The 20,851-nt window shown below is 41.9% G+C and overlaps 1 protein-coding gene across 9 annotated transcripts in view; it reads left to right on the top strand.

The window, feature by feature from the left end:
• Window positions 1-20,851, top strand: part of VWA3B (von Willebrand factor A domain containing 3B) — a 215,226-nt gene that overhangs the window by 48,658 nt on the left and 145,717 nt on the right. For all 9 annotated transcript variants that reach the window (XR_007151160.1, XR_007151161.1, XR_007151162.1 and 6 more), the window contains one exon: window positions 17,998-18,123. Coding sequence is in view for 6 of the 9 variants with exons in the window: in XM_047854132.1 (XP_047710088.1) it covers window positions 17,998-18,123 (126 nt within the window). In the remaining 3 variants the exon portion in view is untranslated. The remainder of the gene's footprint in view (window positions 1-17,997; window positions 18,124-20,851) is intronic.

Below are 20,851 nucleotides of genomic sequence, written 5' to 3'. Positions count from 1 at the left end.
AGGTACTATTATTATTTTCATTTTAGTGATGGGGAGACTAGACAATGTGGTTAAGAAGCTTCTCCAAGTTCATATTGTGACAGAGCCAGGATTCAGACTCCGTTTATTCTCTTAACCATTGCACCATGCCTTTTTTCTTCTTCAGAGACTCATTTTATGTGTAAAGCATGATTGATTTAAAAAAAATTTTTTTTTTCAACGTTTATTTATTTTTGGGACAGAGAGAGACAGAGCATGAACGGGGGAGGGGCAGAGAGAGAGGGAGACACAGAATTGGAAACAGGCTCCAGGCTCTGAGCCATCAGCCCAGAGCCCGACGCGGGGCTCAAACTCACGGACCGCGAGATCGTGACCTGGCTGAAGTCGACGCTTAACCGACTGCACCACCCAGGCGCCCCAAGCATGATTGATTTTCATTGACTGTCATATCTATCATTTTATCTCTAATATCTTAAAATACTTTATTTCTGCTCACCTTATCTGGCTTCTTATAATGAGTTCCATAGTATATTTTCTTCATTGAATTCCCACCAATTTTATCCTAGCTTCTGTGATTTTTTTCTTGTTTCTAGAGTTTTTATATTTCATCTCTTCTTGTTTCTTGCCATCTTTCTCTGGAGTTTTTAAATTTCTGCTTTGTTTTCTTCCTTCACGGACATGATCGCTTCATATGCATTTTTATTCATGGTGAAATGTTAATCATGTTCATGTGTTCCTTGATAACATTTTTTATGAAGCATTACTCATCTCTTGCTAGTTTTGCTGCTCTTTTTTTTCCTTATAGTGCCCTTATTTAGATGCTGTGTGCTAATCTCCTTTTTTTATTCAGCACAGGAAGGAGATAAGTTCTATATCTGTAGGCAGGTTATATGGGAGTTAGACTAGGGAGGGGTCTGTTTCACAACTCAAGGCTTTCTTCTCTACTGCTCTAGAGAGAGAGAGAGAGGTTCCTACAAATAGGTTTGTCCTGGGTGATGCTTTGTGAAGCCCTACCTCTTTTGCCTTTGTAAACCAAATAAGTAGACTTTTGCTACTAGTCCTTGTCATTAAGGTTCCAGTATCCAGTGTTGCTGACCAGGCTCACCCTTGACATTGAGTGGGCCCCCCCACTTTCTAATACCTGCCCCAACTCTCTGGACCACTGCCAGGTGCATGTTCTCTGTGCTTTCTTCTGCATAGCTTCTGCCCATTCTCAGCTGTTCTTGACAACCGTTATCTGGATGTTATTTTTGTCTCCTAATTTGGCAAAGAAGGCATATGTGTTTTCTTTTTCATTCTTATTTCCCACCCCCCATGTAATTTCTAGGAAAAAGAAAAGATGTTGAGTTATATAGTTGTGTTTATCCTGGAAGTGAAGGCTTAATCTTGAATGCTCAAAGATGTGTTAAAGAGAATTCTAAAACCAGTGTGAAACCTGATGTCTTCATCTGTGTGGGATGGATGGTATCTTTCACTTTTTCTTGTCACACATTTATATGTCATGTATTATGTTGCCATTCACTGTATTTACATAAAATCAAAGTATCATTGAACACTTAGCCCATCTATTATCAAGTTCTCAAATTACAAAATATCTTTCAACAGGTTCGGATAAAATTCTGGTGTTTTAGGGGTGCCTGCATGGCTTAGTCAGTTGAGCATCCAACTTTGGCTCAGGTCGTGATCTCACAGTTTGTGGCTTTGAGCCTTGTGTCGGGCTCTGTGCTGACAGCTCAGAACCTGGAGCCTGCTTCAGACTCTGTGTCTCCCTTTTTCTCTGCCCCTCACCCACTCATGCTCTGTCTCTCTGTCTCTCAAGAATAAACATTAAAATTTTTTTTTAAAGTCAGATGTTTTAAAGAGAATATTATTTGTAAATATTAAAAAATAACTTTTGTCATTTTTCCCTCCCACTATTACATCAGTTATTTCCCAGAAAACATGATATCACTTCTAATTATTGGATGAGGGTGCTGAAGCGTACTATCCTGCAAAATGTTTAATTCATGTCACTTCAAAGGATTTTTCCCCCAAATGATTAAAGCAGGTGTGTGTGTGTGTGTGTGTGTGTGTGTGTGTGTGTGTGTGTGCATTGCTAAGTGCGTTATATACATTGCCTCATTTAATCCCCATAACAATTATGTGAAGGGACTGGTATTATTATTCCAGTTTTTCAGAAGAGACAGCCTGAGAGTTATTTTTTGAGGTTACATACCTGGGAAGAGACAGAGCAGGAGGTCTGAGCCTAGGCTGTCATAAACCTGTCCTGCCCTCTGCAGATACCTTGTAGACAATTTGGAAAATACAAAGAAAGGAAAAGGAACATTGTTGCCACCCAAAGATTTTCACTCTTGAACATATTGGTGTATTTCTTTCAAGTCTTCTTTATTGCCCACTTAAAAAAAATTAAAGCATAAATGTCATATTATGTACCACTTTGAATTCTGAATTTTTTCCTTAATATTGTAGCAAGTATTTTCCCATGTTCTTATAAAACTTCTGTAAGTTACATTAAAAGATACATAATGCAGTTGACCCTTGAATGACAAAGGGGTTAGGAGCACCCACCCCCTGAGCAGTGAAAAATCCACATGTAAATTTTGACTCCCCTAAAACTTAATTACTAACTCTTTGTGTATTAATGACATTAACTCATTGGTATTCTTACTTATTGATAACTTATCCTAGTTATTCGTTTTCTTTTTCATTTTGGCAATAATTTAGATTAGCCTCAAAATTTGCATTGCAAGCCCAGTCTGTAAATCCTGTAACTCCTTTGGGATTCCATCTCTTTTTCAGGTGTGGCCTGAGTTTTTCCTTTATAGCCTGAGTTTAAAACAAAAATAAGGATCTTTTTGGCCTCTCAAATTTTGGCCTCTCAAAGCAAAAATAGATTTATTTTTGAGGTGTGGTGTGATGTCAGGATATAAACGGAGTTTTCCTTAAATAGCTAGCAGCTCTATTCACCTCATTGACTTATGAACCTTTACCTTTCTTTCTTCTTTGCTGTATGTGACTTCTTTTGTAATATACTGCATTCCTGTATGTAGGACTTGCTTCTGGGCCATCTTCTCTGCTTCATTGCCCTTTCCTGTTCTAGTTTTCCCTTTCTGGTGATGACCTTTTGACATTAATTTGTTTTTCTATCTTCCCTGTGTATTTATTATAGATGTGAAAGATGGATTTGATGTTATCCAAATAACCCTTCATTTTGTGTGCTCCTGGACTGAATCTTCTGAGGGGAGAGCACATGTATGTTTGGTTTCTGTGCTGTCTTAGTCAGTGAACACTTGTTTTCCCATAATATCCATTGACATTTCAAGGTTTTTATGTTTTGCCCCAAATATATTTTGTTTCTTTCCTCTTCCTTTTTTCTTTTCTCCACTTCTCCCCCACATTGTTTATTTGTATAGTTTTAGTAGGTCCAGTGGTAAAATTTGAAAGCAAAACAAAAGATTGAGCTGTATCAGTAGTTTGCTTACTATAGCTTGTATTAAAAGCTGTATTAAAGCCTTAAAAAAACTTAGAACAATAATGTTGCATTTTTTTAAATTAAAAATTAATGTTTATTTTATTTTTGAGAGAGAGAGAGAGCAAGTGAGGGAGGGGCAAGGAGAGAGGAAGACACAGAATCTGAAGCGGATTCCAGGCTCTGAACTTCAGCATAAAGTCCTATGCAGGGCTCGAACTCACGAACTGTGAGATCATGACCTGAGCCGAAGTCCAGTTCTTAACCGACTGAGCCACCCAGCGCCCCAATAATGTTGCATTTTTACCCATTATCAAGTAGAGATTTAAAAGGCTATATTAATTCTCTGAGGTTTCCAAAGTCCTTTAGAGTGCTCTAACATAAACTAGTAGAAACTGGATAAACTAGATACATTGCTACAAAATCTGATTTCATTTAATTTTGACATTTGATATTTGTTGGTAAGTCGACATTTGTAGGAATCTGCATTTCTCCTAATGTGTTTGATAAGTAAATTGTTATAGTATCTTATATATGAATAAGTTACTTATATATGAAATATTACCAATTTTTAGGCCTTATATTTTGGGGTGATTTCTTACATCAGCCTCTTCCCCTAAGAAAGTAAAAACTAGTTGTAGACTGAGAGAAATTTGGTCTTGTTTCTTCCTTCACTGCAAAGACAACAGTTGAAATATCATATATAGTCATTTATTTATCATGTTCTTGCTTTGGATTATCATATGTACATTAGTTCCTTGGAAGAATTTCCCTCCGCATTGAAGTTTTTCCTGTTTATTTTTCTAGGACTGTTCTTTTCAGGTGATGGAAAGCTTTTCCATTGTTTTGACAGAGGCTGCTTAGGGTGGCACATTAAATAGCACATGATGCTTTAAGTTGTTCCTGTATTACCTCCCAAGAGTTTAAGGTCAATCTCCTTTGACTGTCAAGAACATTTAGAGAGAGGACAGGAAAGGGACTAAGGTTCATGGCACCTACTGCATCAGTCCCCCTGAGCACTTGTGCAGATGGGGTGTCTGCCCACCTCAGGAATTAACAGAAAGTTGCCTTTAACCCTGATTCTGTGGCTAGCTGCTCTCTGGAGACCTTTCCCCTGGATTTCTTTTATGGGACAACTTTTAGGGGAGGAATCATATCCTTTTGTTCCCTTTGCCCTCTAGAATTCTCTGACTGCCTGCACTGTGTCTGGTTTTCCCCACATTGGTCTGGATGAAAATTCAGCTCCTCTCATAATTCCCATCTACTACCCTTCACTCACACTCTTCATCAGGTGTGATTTTTTTTAATCTTAAGTAGGCTCCATGCCCAATGTGGAGCCCAATGCAGGGCTTAAACTCATGACCCTGAGATTAAGACTCTGAGATCAAGACCTGAGCTGAGATCAAGAGTCAGATGCCTAACCAACTGGGCCACCCACATGCCCCCATTAGGTGTGATTTTTAGTGCTACTGACCCTCTGTAGGTTGAGAAAAGACATATCCTCCCTGGCTGCTCCTTTATTTCTCTTTTTGCCTCCTGAAGCCGCTTAGCATTTCTTTTTAAGTGCAAAACATGCCACAGAATCTCCCTTCCAGGCCTCCAGACATGTATCTTGTACTTGGGGTTTGTTGGGCTTCTTAGATCTGTTGGTTTATAGTTTTCACCAAATTTAGAAAGATTTCAGCCATTGTTTCTTGATCACAGGTCTATAAGTCAACTTCAGTTTGATTAATCTAAGATGGACTTGCCCTTTTTTAACTAGTGCTTTCCAGAGTATATTCTTATTGTGGTGAATAGCATGAGCCATGCCAAACCATGCAGCCATATTGAAGGCCTCTGCTTATGTCACATCCACTAACATTTCATTGGCCAAAGCTAATCACATGACTGAGTCTAACATTAGTAGGATGGAGAGGTAAGTATTTTTGCTGAACAGTAATGTAAGCTATCAAAAATTTTTGGTCTTGTGCGATTCTTTTTTGGCTCTGGAAAACAGTGTTTGCTGGAAAGTGAATCAACTTTGTAATCAGACCTGATTTCAAACCCTAGTTTTGCCACTACCTACTTATGTGACCTTAGCAAGTTACCTAAATTTTCTAAACTATGTTCCCACAGTTGTAAAAATTGGAACAACAACATTTACCACATATGGTTGTTGGGAAAATTAAAGCATATAGCACACCTGGAAATGTTTATTACAAAATTAGCATTCAATTAATGTTAGTTTCCTTTTGGGGTTCCAGGTGGGGTTTTATTGTAGACATTGGTTCTAGAAAGTAATACAATCTGACACGATACAAAAGCTTCTGTCATGAAGAATATTTTTAGAATAGTCATGATACTGGGTGCCTTGGTGGCTCAGTCGGTTAAACATCTGACTCTTGATTTCAGCTCGGGTCATGATTTCATGGTTCATGAGATTGAGCCCTGCATCAAACTCTGGGCTGACAATGAAGAACCTGCTTGGGATTCTCTCTCTCCCTCTTTCTCTGCCCCTCCCATAGTTGTGAGTGTGTGAGTGTACATATATGTGCATGCTCACTCTCTCAAAATAAATACTGAAACAAAAAGAATGATACTAACCAGTTTATTTTCATTCATAATGATGGATGAGAATTGGAATTTAGATCCAGGAAATGAATACTGTTCAACTATGTTCCGATAGAAGGAAGGTCCATTTCCAAGGTTGATACTAGTGGTGGACTCCTTCAGGAGCACCCATTCTTCCACTATAAGTAGTAAGTAGGATTATACTGAGGCCTTTTCTGGGCATGACCTTCTCCTACTTTCCTATTGTCAGACCGGGCTCAGGGAGGAGCTTGAATGGTGCAAGAATAATTGTAAATTGGATGCGGTAGTTTTCAGCTCTCAGAAGTTTTCATTTAGGGACAGGTTGTTCAGGATGGGGTCTGGGTTATTGCTCTTTGGGGATGGAACTTTAGGTGCTAGAGCTTTCCAGGGACTGTATCTTTAAGGGGGTACAATCCTAATAATGTGGGGAGCTGGCTACTCCTTAGGTTGTGAAAGTCTTGTGGGCCTAGAATGAGGGGTCTATTTTGGTGGTTTGGGGACTCCCTTATAGGAGGGAAAAAGGCTTCTGATGATCTCTTGGGTTTGGAGCAAACCTCATCTTCTATATTGGTTCTCACTTCTTATTTTATCCTCAAAAAAATTTAACTAAACTTAAATAGTAAATATGAGTAGTAAAATCATGTTAGAGCAAAAATTTTCACTTAAGGGTCTGGCATCTGGCAAAAAAAAAAAAAAAACAAAAACCCGAAACAAACAAAAAACAAATAAAACAAAGAAAACAATTTTGGCATTGATGTAGCTATCATGGGACCTGGACTGATTGGTGAAGCAGACAGTGCATTTATTTTAGATGGTCCACCAGGCTCTTCAGAATTGGAAATTCAAGGCGGTCCAATGGTAGAATGAGCACCCAGGCTGACATCCATGATCAGAGCTCTGAGCTCCTACTTCAAGCCAGAGCATCACACTTTATACCTGAGGGGGAGGTAGAGGGAGGGTGGGGAAGTGGAGGAGGAAGAGGAAGGAGGAGGCAAAGTGCAGACAGTTGGGGCACAGTTATACCTTAAGTCTGGTTTCATATGTATAACCAAAAGGGCTACCGGCTCAGGACCCTGTCATGGTTCTTGGAGGTCAGGTTTGGGCAGCCCAGGACCTTTCACTTACACCTGCATCCACGTCAGGCATCCCTAGTGGATCCATCATCATCCTTACCACTGAGCATTACTGCCCCAGGCCCTCAGCATTTGCACGCTGGCCACCCCTAATTGAATGAAACTACAAACAGCCTTCATAGAGCTCACCACCATATTGGCTCCTGCCCCCAAGAGAAAGATTTCTCAATAAATTAGTAAAAAGGGATATCCAGTAATAGAAAAGGGCACTGTTTTTCTGAGAATATTTTTATGTTTAGTACTCCTGGCAAAATGGTGTTAGAAAAGCTTCTCAGATCAGCTAGTTTTATTCTGATGTCCAAAAATGGTGTAGCTGTAAAAATTTGTCTGATTCTGCCTTTGGAAACTGCACTTTGTTTGTTGTGGTGGTGGAGATAAATGCGTGAATTAAAACTAAATATCATGAAACCAAACTTTTATTTACTTTAAGATATATTCAGGCTGTTAGGCTTGCGGAGAAAAAATAACCAAGTTGTGTTCTTGGAAGGCACTTCCGATCTTTAATTAGGTATGTAAAGTTTACTGGCCCATCACTCGGGCTTGGCATTGCCTCTTTGTTTCTAATCTCTGATTTAATTTAGAAGCACTGATTGTAACTCACTGACAGCAGGAGGCTCTCTGAGGTCTTCTTCCTTCTTCCTAGAACTCAGTTTAATTCAACCCATGGAGCTAGAGCAGCTGCACTTCCAAAATTGTTGCCACAGTACGGCTTTCAAGGCTGAGAGACTTTAATTATCTCCCAAGTCCTGCTCCTCCCAATAAATGGTTCGCCTTGAATTTCTGTGAGACAGTTGCTCTGGTTAGTTAACAAGCATTTGTTCAACACCTTTTTTGTTTTTAGAGGCTCAGTAGGGCTGAGGAGGAGATTCCAAAGGAACAAAGGACAAGGTTCCTATTTAGGGAACCCCAAACTCTTAGAGTATCAATTATGCCTCTGCTTGATGATTTAAATATTTTTATTTATTTATTTTTTTAATTTTTTTTCAACGTTTTATTTATTTTTTTGGGACAGAGAGAGACAGAGCATGAACGGGGGAGGGGCAGACAGAGAGGGAGACACAGAATCGGAAACAGGCTCCAGGCTCTGAGCCATCAGCCCAGAGCCCGACGCGGGGCTCGAACTCCCGGACCGCGAGATCGTGACCTGGCTGAAGTCGGACGCTTAACCGACTGCGCCACCCAGGCGCCCCTATTTTTATTTATTTTTGACAGAGAGAGAGAGAGAGAGAGAGAGAGAGAGAGAGAGAGAGAGAGAGATTGATTGAGCGAGCATGAGCAGAGGAGGGGAGGAGAGAGAGGGAGACACAGAATCTGAAGCCCTGAGCCTGACGCAGGGCTTGAACTTGTGAGCTGCAAGATCATGACCTGAGCCAAAGTTGGATGCTTAACTGACTGAGACATCCAGGCACCCCATTCTGCTTGATGAGTTATAAGTTGCTCCTTCCCTCCATGACTCCAGGATCCCAGTTTAGGATTTCAGAATTTCCCACCTCCACCTCCACCCACTTCTTCCCTACATCTTGGTATGTGTGAAGGTCTGGTTTTCTTAACCAGAGACTGAGACTCTTTCAGGGCAGGGAACTCCTGTATTCCTTCCCCCGCAGTGGGTTTACATCCTGGGTTCCTTGTTATTCTTGGCTCCTGGCTGTAGTATAGCCTGTCACCAGGATGCCTCCATTGCTCACCACAGCCCTTTCTCACTGGGCACTGGTGGGCTTAGCCCATTTCTTTGGTCACCAACATAATCAATCTTTTAAGATCCCACTGAAATAATTGAGTGGGTCCAGACATCTTGCATCACCTAACAAAACATATGGCATAGAGAAATCCCTCAAGAATCTCTTAAAAATTAAATCGAATCACTAGGTAAAAGAGCCGGTGTTGATTTCTGATTACCTTTGAATATACTCACTCTGATTTGAGGGTGAGAGATTCTCCACATTTGCTTTTGAAAGTCAAGCACTGTGCTGAGCTCTGGGGATACAATGATTAAAAAGGAAGTCCCTCTCCTCAGCAAGTTTATGCTCTGGAACAGTCTATTTGGAAGTGTCTTTCAGCTGTCAGGGATGTACCAGGGGGGCCGGTTATAGAAATGATAAATGTCTTCAAAGAAATCACAGTTGGATAAGGGAGACAAACATGCAGATAACAGAAGACTAACACTTGAGAGCTCTGGGAGTTAAGAACCCCATGAGGCTGTCCTGTGGGTGACTGCCAATCCCAGCACAGGCAGATTACAGCTAAGCCACCAAGGGTGTGCTGTTGCTCATCAGAATGTCGCATTAGGCCCTGGCCTTGGGGATGTAGCTCAGCAACCATCATCACCTACATATCACAATTACAGACTGGGTGTGTTCCATCCCAGGAAGAGATGAGTCTATAAGCCCCTTGAAGAAAGCTAAAAACAACCAGTACATCACAGATATTTGCTTTTAGATCTAGTGTTTATGAAGATACACGGGGATGATATTCTAGTGTGGAAAGAGAATGGGGAACTTTGGAGACAGACCTGAATAGAATCGTGACTGCACTACTTATTAGTTGTGTGGCCTTGGGTAAGTTTCTTAATTTCTCTGAGCCACAGTTGGCTCATTTGTGAAATGGGGGTAATGATCCCTACTTATAGGATCATTGTGAGAGTAAATAAGGCAATAGGTTTAAGTGCCCAACACAAGGGCTGGCACATAGTAGGCACATAGTAAATTTTAGTTTTTCCCACTTTCTCCTCCTTTATGCATCAGCAGGAAGCAGGCTTTATAAAAGACATGTAATCTTAAAGAGATGACGCTATTAGAAATAGTGGAATGTTATGAACCACATCAGTGAGGTTCATGGCCTGGGATAGGTATATAGAGAAGATGGTATGTCAGGGACTCTCCAGTACTTTGAAAGGGAAAAAGAACTCTGATTCCTTTGAGGAGCACTTCTTTAGGGCAGAAATCGAGGCATCAGGGTATTAGAATATTGTTCCGGAAATCACTCAACTTTTTTTCTCCAAGACTATTTTGTGTAGAAATAACTTGTTTACATGCCTGCCTTGCCTATCAGACTAAAGCTTTGCAAGGTTTTGTTGCAAAAGAATCACTGGGATGCTTTTTTGTTTTTTAATTTTATTTTTTATTTTTTTTTTTTTGAAATTTACATTCAAATCAGTTAGCATATAGTGCAACAATGATTTCAGGAGTAGATTCCTTAATGCCTCTTACCCATTCATCCCATCCCTCCTCCCACAACCCCTCCCGTAACCCTCAGTTTGTTCTCCATATTTATAAGTCTCTTCTGTTTTGTCCCCCTCCCTGTTTTTATATTATTTTTGTTTCCCTTCCCTTATGTTCATCTGTTTTGTCTCTTAAAGTCCTCATATGAGTAAAGTCATATGGTTTTTGTCTTCCTCTGACTAATTTCACTTAGCATAATACCCTCCAGTTCCATCCACGTAGTTGCAAATGGCAAGATTTCATTCTTTTTGATTGCCAAGTAATACTCCATTGTATATATATACCACATCTTCTTTATCCATTCATCCACCAATGGACATTTGAGCTCTTTCCATACTTTGGCTATTGTTCTTTAACCTCCATCCATGCTTTTGGAGGTTTTCCAGACTTTTTCCTGTGGTTGATTTCAAGCTTCATAGCATTGTGGTCTGAAAGTATGCATGGTATAATTTCAATTCTTGTAAACTTATGAAGGGCTGTTTTGTGACCCAGTATATGATCTATCTTGGAGAATGTTCCATGTGCACTCGAGAAGAAAGTATATTCTGTTGCTTTGGGATGCAGAGTTCTAAATATATCTGTCAAGTCCATCTGATCCAATGTCTCATTCAGGGCCCTTGTTTCTTTATTGACCATGTGTCTAGATGATCTATCCATTTCTGTAAGTGGGGTGTTAAAGTCCCCTGCAGTTACCACATTCTTATCAATAAGGTTGCTTATGTTTATGAGTAACTGTTTTATATATTTGGGGGCTCCGGTATTCGGCGCATAGACATTTATAATTGTTAGCTCTTCCTGATGGATAGACCCTGTAATTATTATATAATGCCCTTCTTCATCTCTTGTTACAGTCTTTAATTTAAAGTCCAGTTTGTCTGATATAAGTATGGCTACTCCAGCTTTCTTTTGGCTTCCAGTCGCATGATAAATAGTTCTCCATCCCCTCACTCTCAATCTAAAGGTGTCCTCAGGTCTAAAATGAGTCTCTTGTAGACAGCAAATAGATGGGTCTTGTTTTTTTATCCATTCTGATACCCTATGTCTTTTGGTTGGCGCATTTAATCCATTTACATTCAGTGTTATTGTAGAAAGATACGGGTTTAGAGTCATTGTGATGTCTGTATGTTTTATGCTTGTAGTGATGTCTCTGGGACTTTGTCTCACAGGGTCCCCCTTAGGATCTCTTGTAGGGCTGGTTTAGTGGTGACAAATTCCTTCAGTTTTTGTTTGTTTGGGAAGACCTTTGTCTCTCCTTCTATTCTAAATGACAGACTTGCTGGATAAAGCATTCTCGGCTGCATATTTTTTCTGTTTAGCACACTGAAGATCTCGTGCCAATTCTTTCTGGCCTGCCAAGTTTCAAAAGAGAGATCAGTCACGAGTCTTATAGGTCTCCCTTTATATGTGAGGGCACGTTTATCCCTTGCTGCTTTCAGACATACTTTGGCTATTGTTGGTAGTGCTGCTATAAATATGGGGGTGCATGTGTCTGTTCGCAACAGCACACCTGTATCCCGTGGATAAATACCTAGTAGTGCAATTTCTGGGTCATAGGGTATTCTATTTTTAGTTTTTTGAGGGACCTCCATCCAGTTTTCCAGAGTGGCTGCACCAGCTTGCATTCCCACCAACAGTGCAAAAGAGATCCTCTTTTTCCACATCCTTGCCAACATCTGTTGTTACCTGAGTTGTTAATGTGAGCCATTCTGACAGGTGTAAGGTGGTATCTCATGGTTGTTTTGATTGGGATGCTTTTAAGAGTACAGTTTCCTGGAGAATGAGTCTGGGGTGTGGCCTAGGAGTTTGCACTTTGAAAAAGCAGATGGGGGGGGGGGTTCTGACACGGGTTCTGAGGACCACACTTTGGGAAGACCACACTGGAGTGAGAGTCTCTTAAAAGCTTGGACTGTTTCTGTTCATCCTGTATTTCCAGTGCCCAAATATAATAGATATTGATTGAGTTTTGTTGAATAAATGAGTGAATGATGATTGCTGTAAGAGGATGTCCTATTGAGAAGAGGATATTTTAAAATAATTGTCTTCCTGGGTCCTAGGTCAGTGTCTTATGAGTTTAAAGAAAATCATTAATGCGCTAAAACTTGTGAATGAGACCCAGTCCTCAGTAACCCACATGATCAATTTTCACAAAAATGGGCTTTTGTTGAGGACAGGAGGCTGAGTAGATGCTAATGTGGGGTTGATCCCCAAGACAAGCCCTAGCCTTACTGTTTCTCTGTTGATTCAGAGTTGGTTGACAGATATCAGGGAGCAGCTCTGTGACCATCTTGTGTTCATTTTGTGCACTGTGGGGCCCTTAGAACCAAAAGAAGGCCAGGTCTTTTTGTGATGGAAAAGCTGAAAAACAACAATTTTAACAAATTTTCTCTGAAGGAAACCCATAAAGTTCCCCTGAATTGACCATTTCATTAAAACACCTTTTGATTTGGTGCCTTTTAGAGGGTATTGCCTGTTCTAAAAAGAATAGATTTACTCAGCTAAACTTTATTTGTGGGCATTTTTTCTTTGGATATTGCTTCTCTTTCCCTGTGCCCGTGTCTTCATCACCTGCTTTCCGGGTAGCACCCAGAGCCTGGGGTCATGCTTCTTGCTGAGTTTGGTGGAGCACTTGTTCTTTACCCTGGGGTGAATAGTGATGGCTTATATTCAGGTTTGCTATGTGAATATTGGACGATTAGACTGCAACACATTTGCATTTTGCGGTGTTCCACTTAGAAGAGAGAGGCCCCAGGAGATAGTATCACACCCACTTATTAAAAGTTGCCCATACTTGGTATTTGAAATTACTTTTAAGACATCATGGCCCTTGTGAAGCATATACATTCATTGCTCCAGGGAAATGCTAGATGTTTATCCAGATGGTGAAATGCCTCTATTTTCTTTAAATTAATTAGTGGCTAATTTCCATAGGGCGACTGAGTACAGCTGCACACGCACCTCGGTGGTTGGGGGGATGGGGCCGGATCAAGCCACAAGGTGTTCAATGACTTCTCAACACCAAAACATCTTAATATATAATTTAACAGGAATAACTGGGGATTTTCCATTGCAACAGAAACTACTGATTTCACCACTTGCAATATCTTTATGGATGTAATTGTCCCCTTTCATCACACCTATATTATCCCATATTATAATTTTATTTTTCTGGACATTTTAGTCACTTCTTGGTTTATTATATTTAAAAAAATGTTGTATTGCCTTCTGTAAATAGAAGCATGTGCTGCTTTTTCCTGAAAATACTGCCTTTTGATAGTTCTGTTCAGCTCTTTCAGATCCTCACAGCTAAATAGAAGTTTAGGGCTCAGGCAGACAGCAATCTCCTTTCATCTGAGTCAGTTCTTCACCCAGGAGTCCTGGGCAGTGGAGAAGAGCCACAGACAGGTGAGCCTGCACTGGGACTAGGGGGTGGTCTGGGATTCAAGGTTGCTGAGGGTGGTTTTAGTTTCTGGATTGCCCTCTCCCTACATTAAACTGTCCTGGGGCCAGTGCCATCCCTGGCTGCTTTTGGAATCACCTTTCCTCTCCTGCCCTTGGATTGCTAGTATTTCAGATAATGGGGGGAGCCTTGTGTAGCTGTGGCAGGAGCATCTGAAAGGAAGGGACTTACTGCTTGAGGGCAAGTCATTGCTAATGTCTAGAATACCTAGGGCATAGCTATATGCTCTAAGGATATGAGTCTGTTACATACCACTCTGGAGAGTTTCTTGCAATATTGGGCCTCTCAGTCATGAGGCAGGGCAATTCCCCGAGGAAAGACCATATTAGGTGCTTAGTCATTGTTTCTTTTTAATAAGGAAAATAAAAACAAAGAAGAATAAGAATTCTTGCTGAAAACACTAGCTTCTGTGCTAAGTGCTATGGAGGATACAACGAAAGAAAAGATATTGTCCCGATGCTCAAGATGTTTATAATTTAGTGAGCAAAGTCAGTCTGCACAAGCATAAACAGTAATCCAAGCCTGTGTGCTAACACCATAGGAGAGCTGTAGACCACACGTCTGGGTAGCAGGATGACGGGGGACATGCTGCTGGGTGGTGAGCTGTGTTATAAGCAGCTGCGTACCAAAAATAAGGCATCATGTTTGTGAAGGATTGACTTAAATTAGACTATTCAAGGCTATGCATATTCTAGTTCACCATCACTGGCTGATGCTTCTTTGTGCTCTTTGGAATTGGAGGTTGGGGGACAGGTGGCCAGGAATTGCATATACTGTCAGCCTATCTAATGGGGGTGGTAGTGGTGGTGGTAGTGCTGCAAGTGTGCCCTGGCAGCAAAAGGACTGAGAACAGTGGTGTGGCTGATTCCTTCCACAGGGTTGAGAAGGAGCGGGAGGCAGATCACTGTTTGCTGGGATGCATGGACCAAGCTTGATGGTGGAGGCTGAACGGTGTCTTGAATGAAGGGTGGGGTGGGTGGAGTGGAGGGCTGTGAGTTTCCTGGTGGTGAAGATAGCGGCGTCCAGGGGCCCTGGGGGGCTGGAGGACAGTGCCCTGACCAGGTGGCAGAGTGTTAGAGGGAGTGTTATGGGGGCCTTGAACCCTGGACCTGATTGCAATGCAGGGAGCAGGGCCCTCAGCACTGGCAGTGCTCATCCGCCACATTAGGTAAGTGCTTGACAAATATTTGCCAAATGAATAATTAAGGAATTGGACTTCTGTAGGTGAGACATGGAAGATTTGACAGGGAGGTGGTGTTCCCCTGACATATCAAAACATATCTAATCTGGGTCTCATTTCATTTGTTAAACCAGCCAGTCTGAGAAATCAATACCAGGTCCTAATGAAAAACAGCAGCTTAATGTGACATCTCTCCCAGCTGGTGTCAGAATTTTGTGAGCCTTCAAATTGCTACCTCACGACACATGGGAGATATCAGGGGTTGGTGCACGAGAGGGGACACTTGGGTTGGAAGATTTTGTAGGTCGTCTGGATGCCTCTATGAGAAACCATATCCTGCTTCTGTGCACAGCAGACTGTGGCTAGCTTATACCTTGATGATCAAAATCCGTACAGCTTCATCGTGGTTTTGTCGCCTCTGTGGCATCTCAAATTCACAGAGCTCTCTGAATACTGGGATTTCCTGTGCCTTGTCTTCCACCCTCTTCTGTTTTAAGAAGAGGGCTGTCTCCCTTGGCTGCAGCTGTCTGATGTCCCAGCTACATCCCTTAGAAGTGACCCTCATAAAAATGGCAGCCCTTCGTCATTGCCTGTGGAATAATGAAATAAAACCTCTACATTCTAAGGTCTACTTTGTATTGCCCTGCAGCTTTTCTTGTTTTGTTTTCAAAGCAAATCTGGTTAAATGGACAGTTTTATTTTGTTTTCTGATCACCAGTATAGGAATCTGTAACTGCCTAATTATAATGACTAAACCTGTGTAGTGATCATCTCGTTACTGCCTGCACTGAGAGCGTGCTGTCAGTTGCTGCCCCTTAAACACATGTCCTGTTCCTGCATCATCAAGAGCCACCTCCGTTTCTTTGAATTTTTCCTTTGTTGCTGACCCGTGGTCCACTACCTCTTAAGACATTATTGGCAAATCTGGGGAAAATGGAAAGCCTTGACTCATTTGAACTTCTTGGAGGATTCTGCTGTTTAACCCCTCTGTGCTGCAGCAAGCAACCGGAAGCCAGTTTTGCTTTTACAACAGTCAGAAAGTGCTTTGGGCTTAAGGTTTGCATTTGGCAGCAGTTTACGATATTTTTGGAGTTCTACCATGGAGCTGGGTGTACATCACGTGTCATTCCTTGGGCTGTTGATGGCTGCAGAGGCATGGTGGCTATCCATCTCTGTCAGGGCTTGTCACTTGCTTCTTTATGAATATAGCTTTTAATACTCTCTCACTTCGGGAGGGCCAGATCCCTGGTATCCCTTCACTTCTGCCCTGCCCTTCCTGACGACATTTTAAAAGTCAGAAACATTGACTCTGGTCTATCCTGGTAGCTTAAGGTCCATCCTTTTACCTTGGGTGGGGGCAGCCCCTAGACCCGATGGTGGTCTCTCATTTTCCGTGGTTATGGGATCTCAGGCGTCTGTGGACTATTAGGTAGACAGACTTGGAATCTTAATAGCAGCTCAGGGAGGGGGCTGCAGGGACCCTCTATAACCATCCAATCCTTTTCTAGGGCAACTATTCAGGGTGGCTGAATTGGTATAGTCACACCAACTTGGGTTTGACTCCTTCCCTGCTCTGCCGCTTGTTGACAGTGTGACCTTGGACAGTTCATTCTGTCTCAGTTTATATATACTGTAGAAGGAGGACAAGAATAGAATTTGCCTGCAGAGTTGGGGTAAAAAGAGAAAGAGACAATGTTTAGAAAGGCCTGAGCACAATACTGAGCACAATGCAGGTACCCTCAGAGGTATTTATCATTAGAGAATTTGGATGTAGCTTACTTTAATGATAACAGAGTCATTGTTCTCTGAGCTGACTGTATATTGTCTGAAATTGAGTTGGTTGTTGTTGTTTTTAAGGTTTTTATTGGAGTGGAATTTTTAAAACTAGAAAACATAGCTATTAAATAGTTGTCTGTACAGCCGAATTAGGAACAACCCCAGAATGGCAACTCCCTGGTAATCCTGCAATGCCTTGGGTAGTACCAAGGCAGTGGCTGGGCCCGTGGATGCCATGGAAAATGGGTGGTTCTTTCATGGCCTCTTGGAGTCACTACTGGCCTTGTGTGCATAGCAGGCTCTAGTCAGGAGGTGTGTGGGGATAATCATAGCTTTATACACAGTTGTAAGAAATAATAGAGATAGCCAGGTCCTCTCTATCCAGTTTCCATTTATGGTAACATCTTGCAAAACTATAGGACATTACCACAGCCATCACATTGATATTGATGTTGTCAAGATACCACCACAAATCTGATGATGTCAGATCCCTTATATTGCACTTCTGTGGTCATATCCATTTCCCTCCCACTCCTATACCCTACTTAATGTATGGAAATGACTAATCTGTGAGGGCCTAGATCTTGGTGAAGGCAGAGCCTCTATCCCAGCTTTGGACCTGTTACCTACGGGATAAACTTTTATTAATTGATTGTGAGAATGATATTAGTATCTATATTTAGAAGCCAAATCATTTTGAAAAGATATGCCATATGGCCAAACCTAACCCTTAATTGAGACAGCAGAGATCCAGAAAAGGAGGTCAAAGAATCACTCTTACATTAGGGGAAAATAAAGACTGTGAAGGTGGTTTTCAAAGAAGCAGGAAATCTCAGCTTAATCAAGAAAGGTTAGGAAGTATTACTTTCCTAAACCATTGAATTTTCCTTCCTCACCTTGGCCTTTATTAGGTGATTTTGAATATTTTTATTCTTTACCTTATTTGAGTATTATCAGTAATTCATCTTAAAATATTCTGGCTGGTACAGATATTTACAAAGATTTACTGCATCCCAAAGTCTGCATTTATGTTTCCTTAGCTGACAGCACTTCCTTAGGGATTTCAGTTCTGATTCTCACATTAGGGGAGACGGTGGAATTTGAGGTTCAGAAATGTTCTAGATACTTGACTGCGGTATGCCAGGCCTCTAGGACTACTAGAGGGTTCTTGGGCCTGCCATAGCCACCCTCTCACTCTGTGTTTCCCTTCCCAGGAGCTGGGGTCAGAGAGGACGTGTTTCTCATCTGGAAGGAGATGGAGGAAGCATGCAGCATTTTGACTCAGATCCAGAGGCTGGTTGCTGAGCCGCCCAAGTCTGACGTGGCCACACTAGACAGTGGTGGGTGCTGTTTATGTTTATAGTGTAAGAGTCATAACTGTTACTAGTTGGGGATGAAGGACTGTTTCCTGAGGATTGCTTCCAGAGTTGTGCTGTGGTTTGTGTGTATGTGTATGTGAGTGTATGTGAATGTGCGTGTGTTAGTGAGATTGTCAAAAAAAACACCAGCTGGACAGGAAAGTGGTAACTTGCAGTTACCAGTATAGAGCCGGGCTTAGTGATGAATACAGCACGGACAAGTGGGTATTTGTAGCCAAGGAACAGGGGTTGAGGGGGCAGTGGTGGTTAATGGATGGAAAATTACAAGAGGAGACATCAGGGGTAAAGGGGAATTCTGGCCAAACCTACCTGACAGGATTCTTCTTGAAGGCAGGCCAGGGTGACCAGCTACCACCTGGGTGTGGTAGGCTATGAGGAATTTGATCATAAGTGAAGGGTGGGGAATTCTGGCTGAACTGACTTAACAGGATTGTTGCTAAAATTGGGTGATGCAGAGACGAACACAAAAGTCCGAAGGTGGTGGCTTAGTTGAGAAGAGGATTCAGAGGAACCTGAGTTTGGAGTAAGAAAGTCCTGGTGGAAAATCCCAACTCCATCATTTGGAATTAACCCAAATTAATCTATTTAAGCTTTAGTTTATTCTTCTGTTAAATAATTATAATATTGGTCTTGAAGGATTATTGTAAAGATTAGGTAAAGTAATGGATGCTTTGCACCAAGCAGGTATTTGGTAAATGTTAGCTCACTCTTTTCCCTTTCACAGTTGGGGACTTTGTGTACTGATTCTCTTAAGTTAGTAAAGGATTTTCCTCTGTAGGGAACTGGTTTCATTTAGACACTTCTGGTAACAATGGTCGTTAACACTTATAACACATACCTTACGTGGCAAGCACCGTTCTAGGGTCTTCACAGTATTAACTCATTTAACCCTACCTACAATCTTATAAGATAGGTGCTACTATTTTCTCCATTTAGCCCAAGGTCACACAGCTAGAAGCAGTAAAACTAGGATTCAAAACCCAGTTCCTCAGGAACGTACTGATGTCTGGCTTTCACCCTGTACATTCTGACTGAATCCATAAAGTATGTGATCTGGACATTGAGGGGGGGGGGGTTTTGAAAGCTTCCCAGGTGATCCTAATCACCACAGCAAAGTTTGGGAACCCTTGCCAGGCCGTATTGCCTCCTGGTACCCTGCCTATATTACAGAGGTGTCAATGTGGAAGAAGGGCAAGGAGGCCAGAGCAGCTGGGCAGGGATACAGTTGAAGAAAAGTGGGGAAGCGATACGTGTAGAGGGAGGAAGAGGTTAAAGGCATGGGAGAGCATACCTTGTGTAACCTGATAAATTCCAGGTGACAGTGACTTTTTACTGTGACTGGGTGTCCAGCTATGGGTCTGGGGCAGCACAGCTGCAATGTTTTGCCAGGGCCAGCTCTCCAGGTCCCCAAGCTTATCCAGAGGGGCTGCTCATTTGTAGTGACACCATACTCAGTATCAACCCAAAGAGTCCTCTGTCATCCCAAGAGAATGAAAATGAAGCAGGGGGACCTGAGCTAAAGTCAACATCCACGCCAGGCAAAGATTCTCTGCTCAGGGTTTCGGGGAGTACAGTGGACTGAATTGTTTCCCCCAAAGTTTGTGTGTTGAAACCCTAACCCCCAGTGTAGCTGTATGAGGAGATAGGGTCTTTAAGAGAGGTAATTAAGTTTAAATGAGATCATGAGGGTAGGACCCAAATCCAGTCTGACTGATGTCCTTCTAAGAAGAGGAGGAGATGCCAGAGACTTCTCTCTTTCCATGCATGCACAGAGGAAAAGCACAGTAGGAAGATGGCCATCTACAAGCCAGAAAGAGATGCTTCATCATAAACCAATCCTGAGGGCACCCTGATCTTTGACTTTCAGGCTCCAGAACTGTGAGAAAATGAATTTATGTTGTTTAAGCCACCCAGACTATGGTATTTTGTTGTGGTAGCACAGACTAATGTAGGGAGTATTTAAGCTTGGGGTAGTTAGTCTTGAGGATTAACAGAAGATTTTTAGGTATTATTCCTAAAGGAAACAAAAGAGATAGTGGCCTTAGTAATTGATAAAGGATAGATTTTCATCCCTTTATTTCAGTCGAATACACACATACACACACACACACACACAAAACTGAAAACTGAAATCACTCCAAGCATACATTTTCAAAGATGCTTCAGGTGTCCCATTTCTAGTTAAAAAGCAAAATTTGGCCACTGTTGGATACCCACTGAGGCTTTTATAACTTTGTTTTGGCCCCAGAGACTACATGTGGAGTGTCTGATCTGTTCCTGTTACTACCCACAACACAGTGTTATTGAGGCAAAGGAGGGTGTGCTTCATGTGAAGGCACAGCCAATCCCTAAGTTTGGCTGCCCAGAGCCTGCAAGGCCAAAGGAGTTAGCATAGCCATCTGGAGGGGGAAACGTTAGGATGGAGGAGGCCAGATGGACTACCGTTGCATGTGAAACCTTCATGTGCATTAAACAAAATCTACCTTCCTGGGCTTAGCAGCGTCCACATGCTCCCTGGGCTGGATGTACTGGTTCAGGAACCAGCTGGAACCTACAACCATAGGGCAGGAGGGCAATATCTGGCAGGGATGATTCATAAGCTTGAGGCTTTGGATAAGAAGATGGTGAGGTCAGACACTCTGGCCACTGGTAATTTTGACCTCTTTTACTTACCAAGAGTAGGGCATGA

The sequence above is a fragment of the Prionailurus viverrinus genome, chromosome A3, assembly GCF_022837055.1.
Source record: "Prionailurus viverrinus isolate Anna chromosome A3, UM_Priviv_1.0, whole genome shotgun sequence".
NCBI lineage: Eukaryota > Metazoa > Chordata > Mammalia > Carnivora > Felidae > Prionailurus > Prionailurus viverrinus.
The sequence above is the reverse complement of the archived record's forward strand: the minus strand, read 5'-3'. Positions and strand labels throughout refer to the sequence as shown.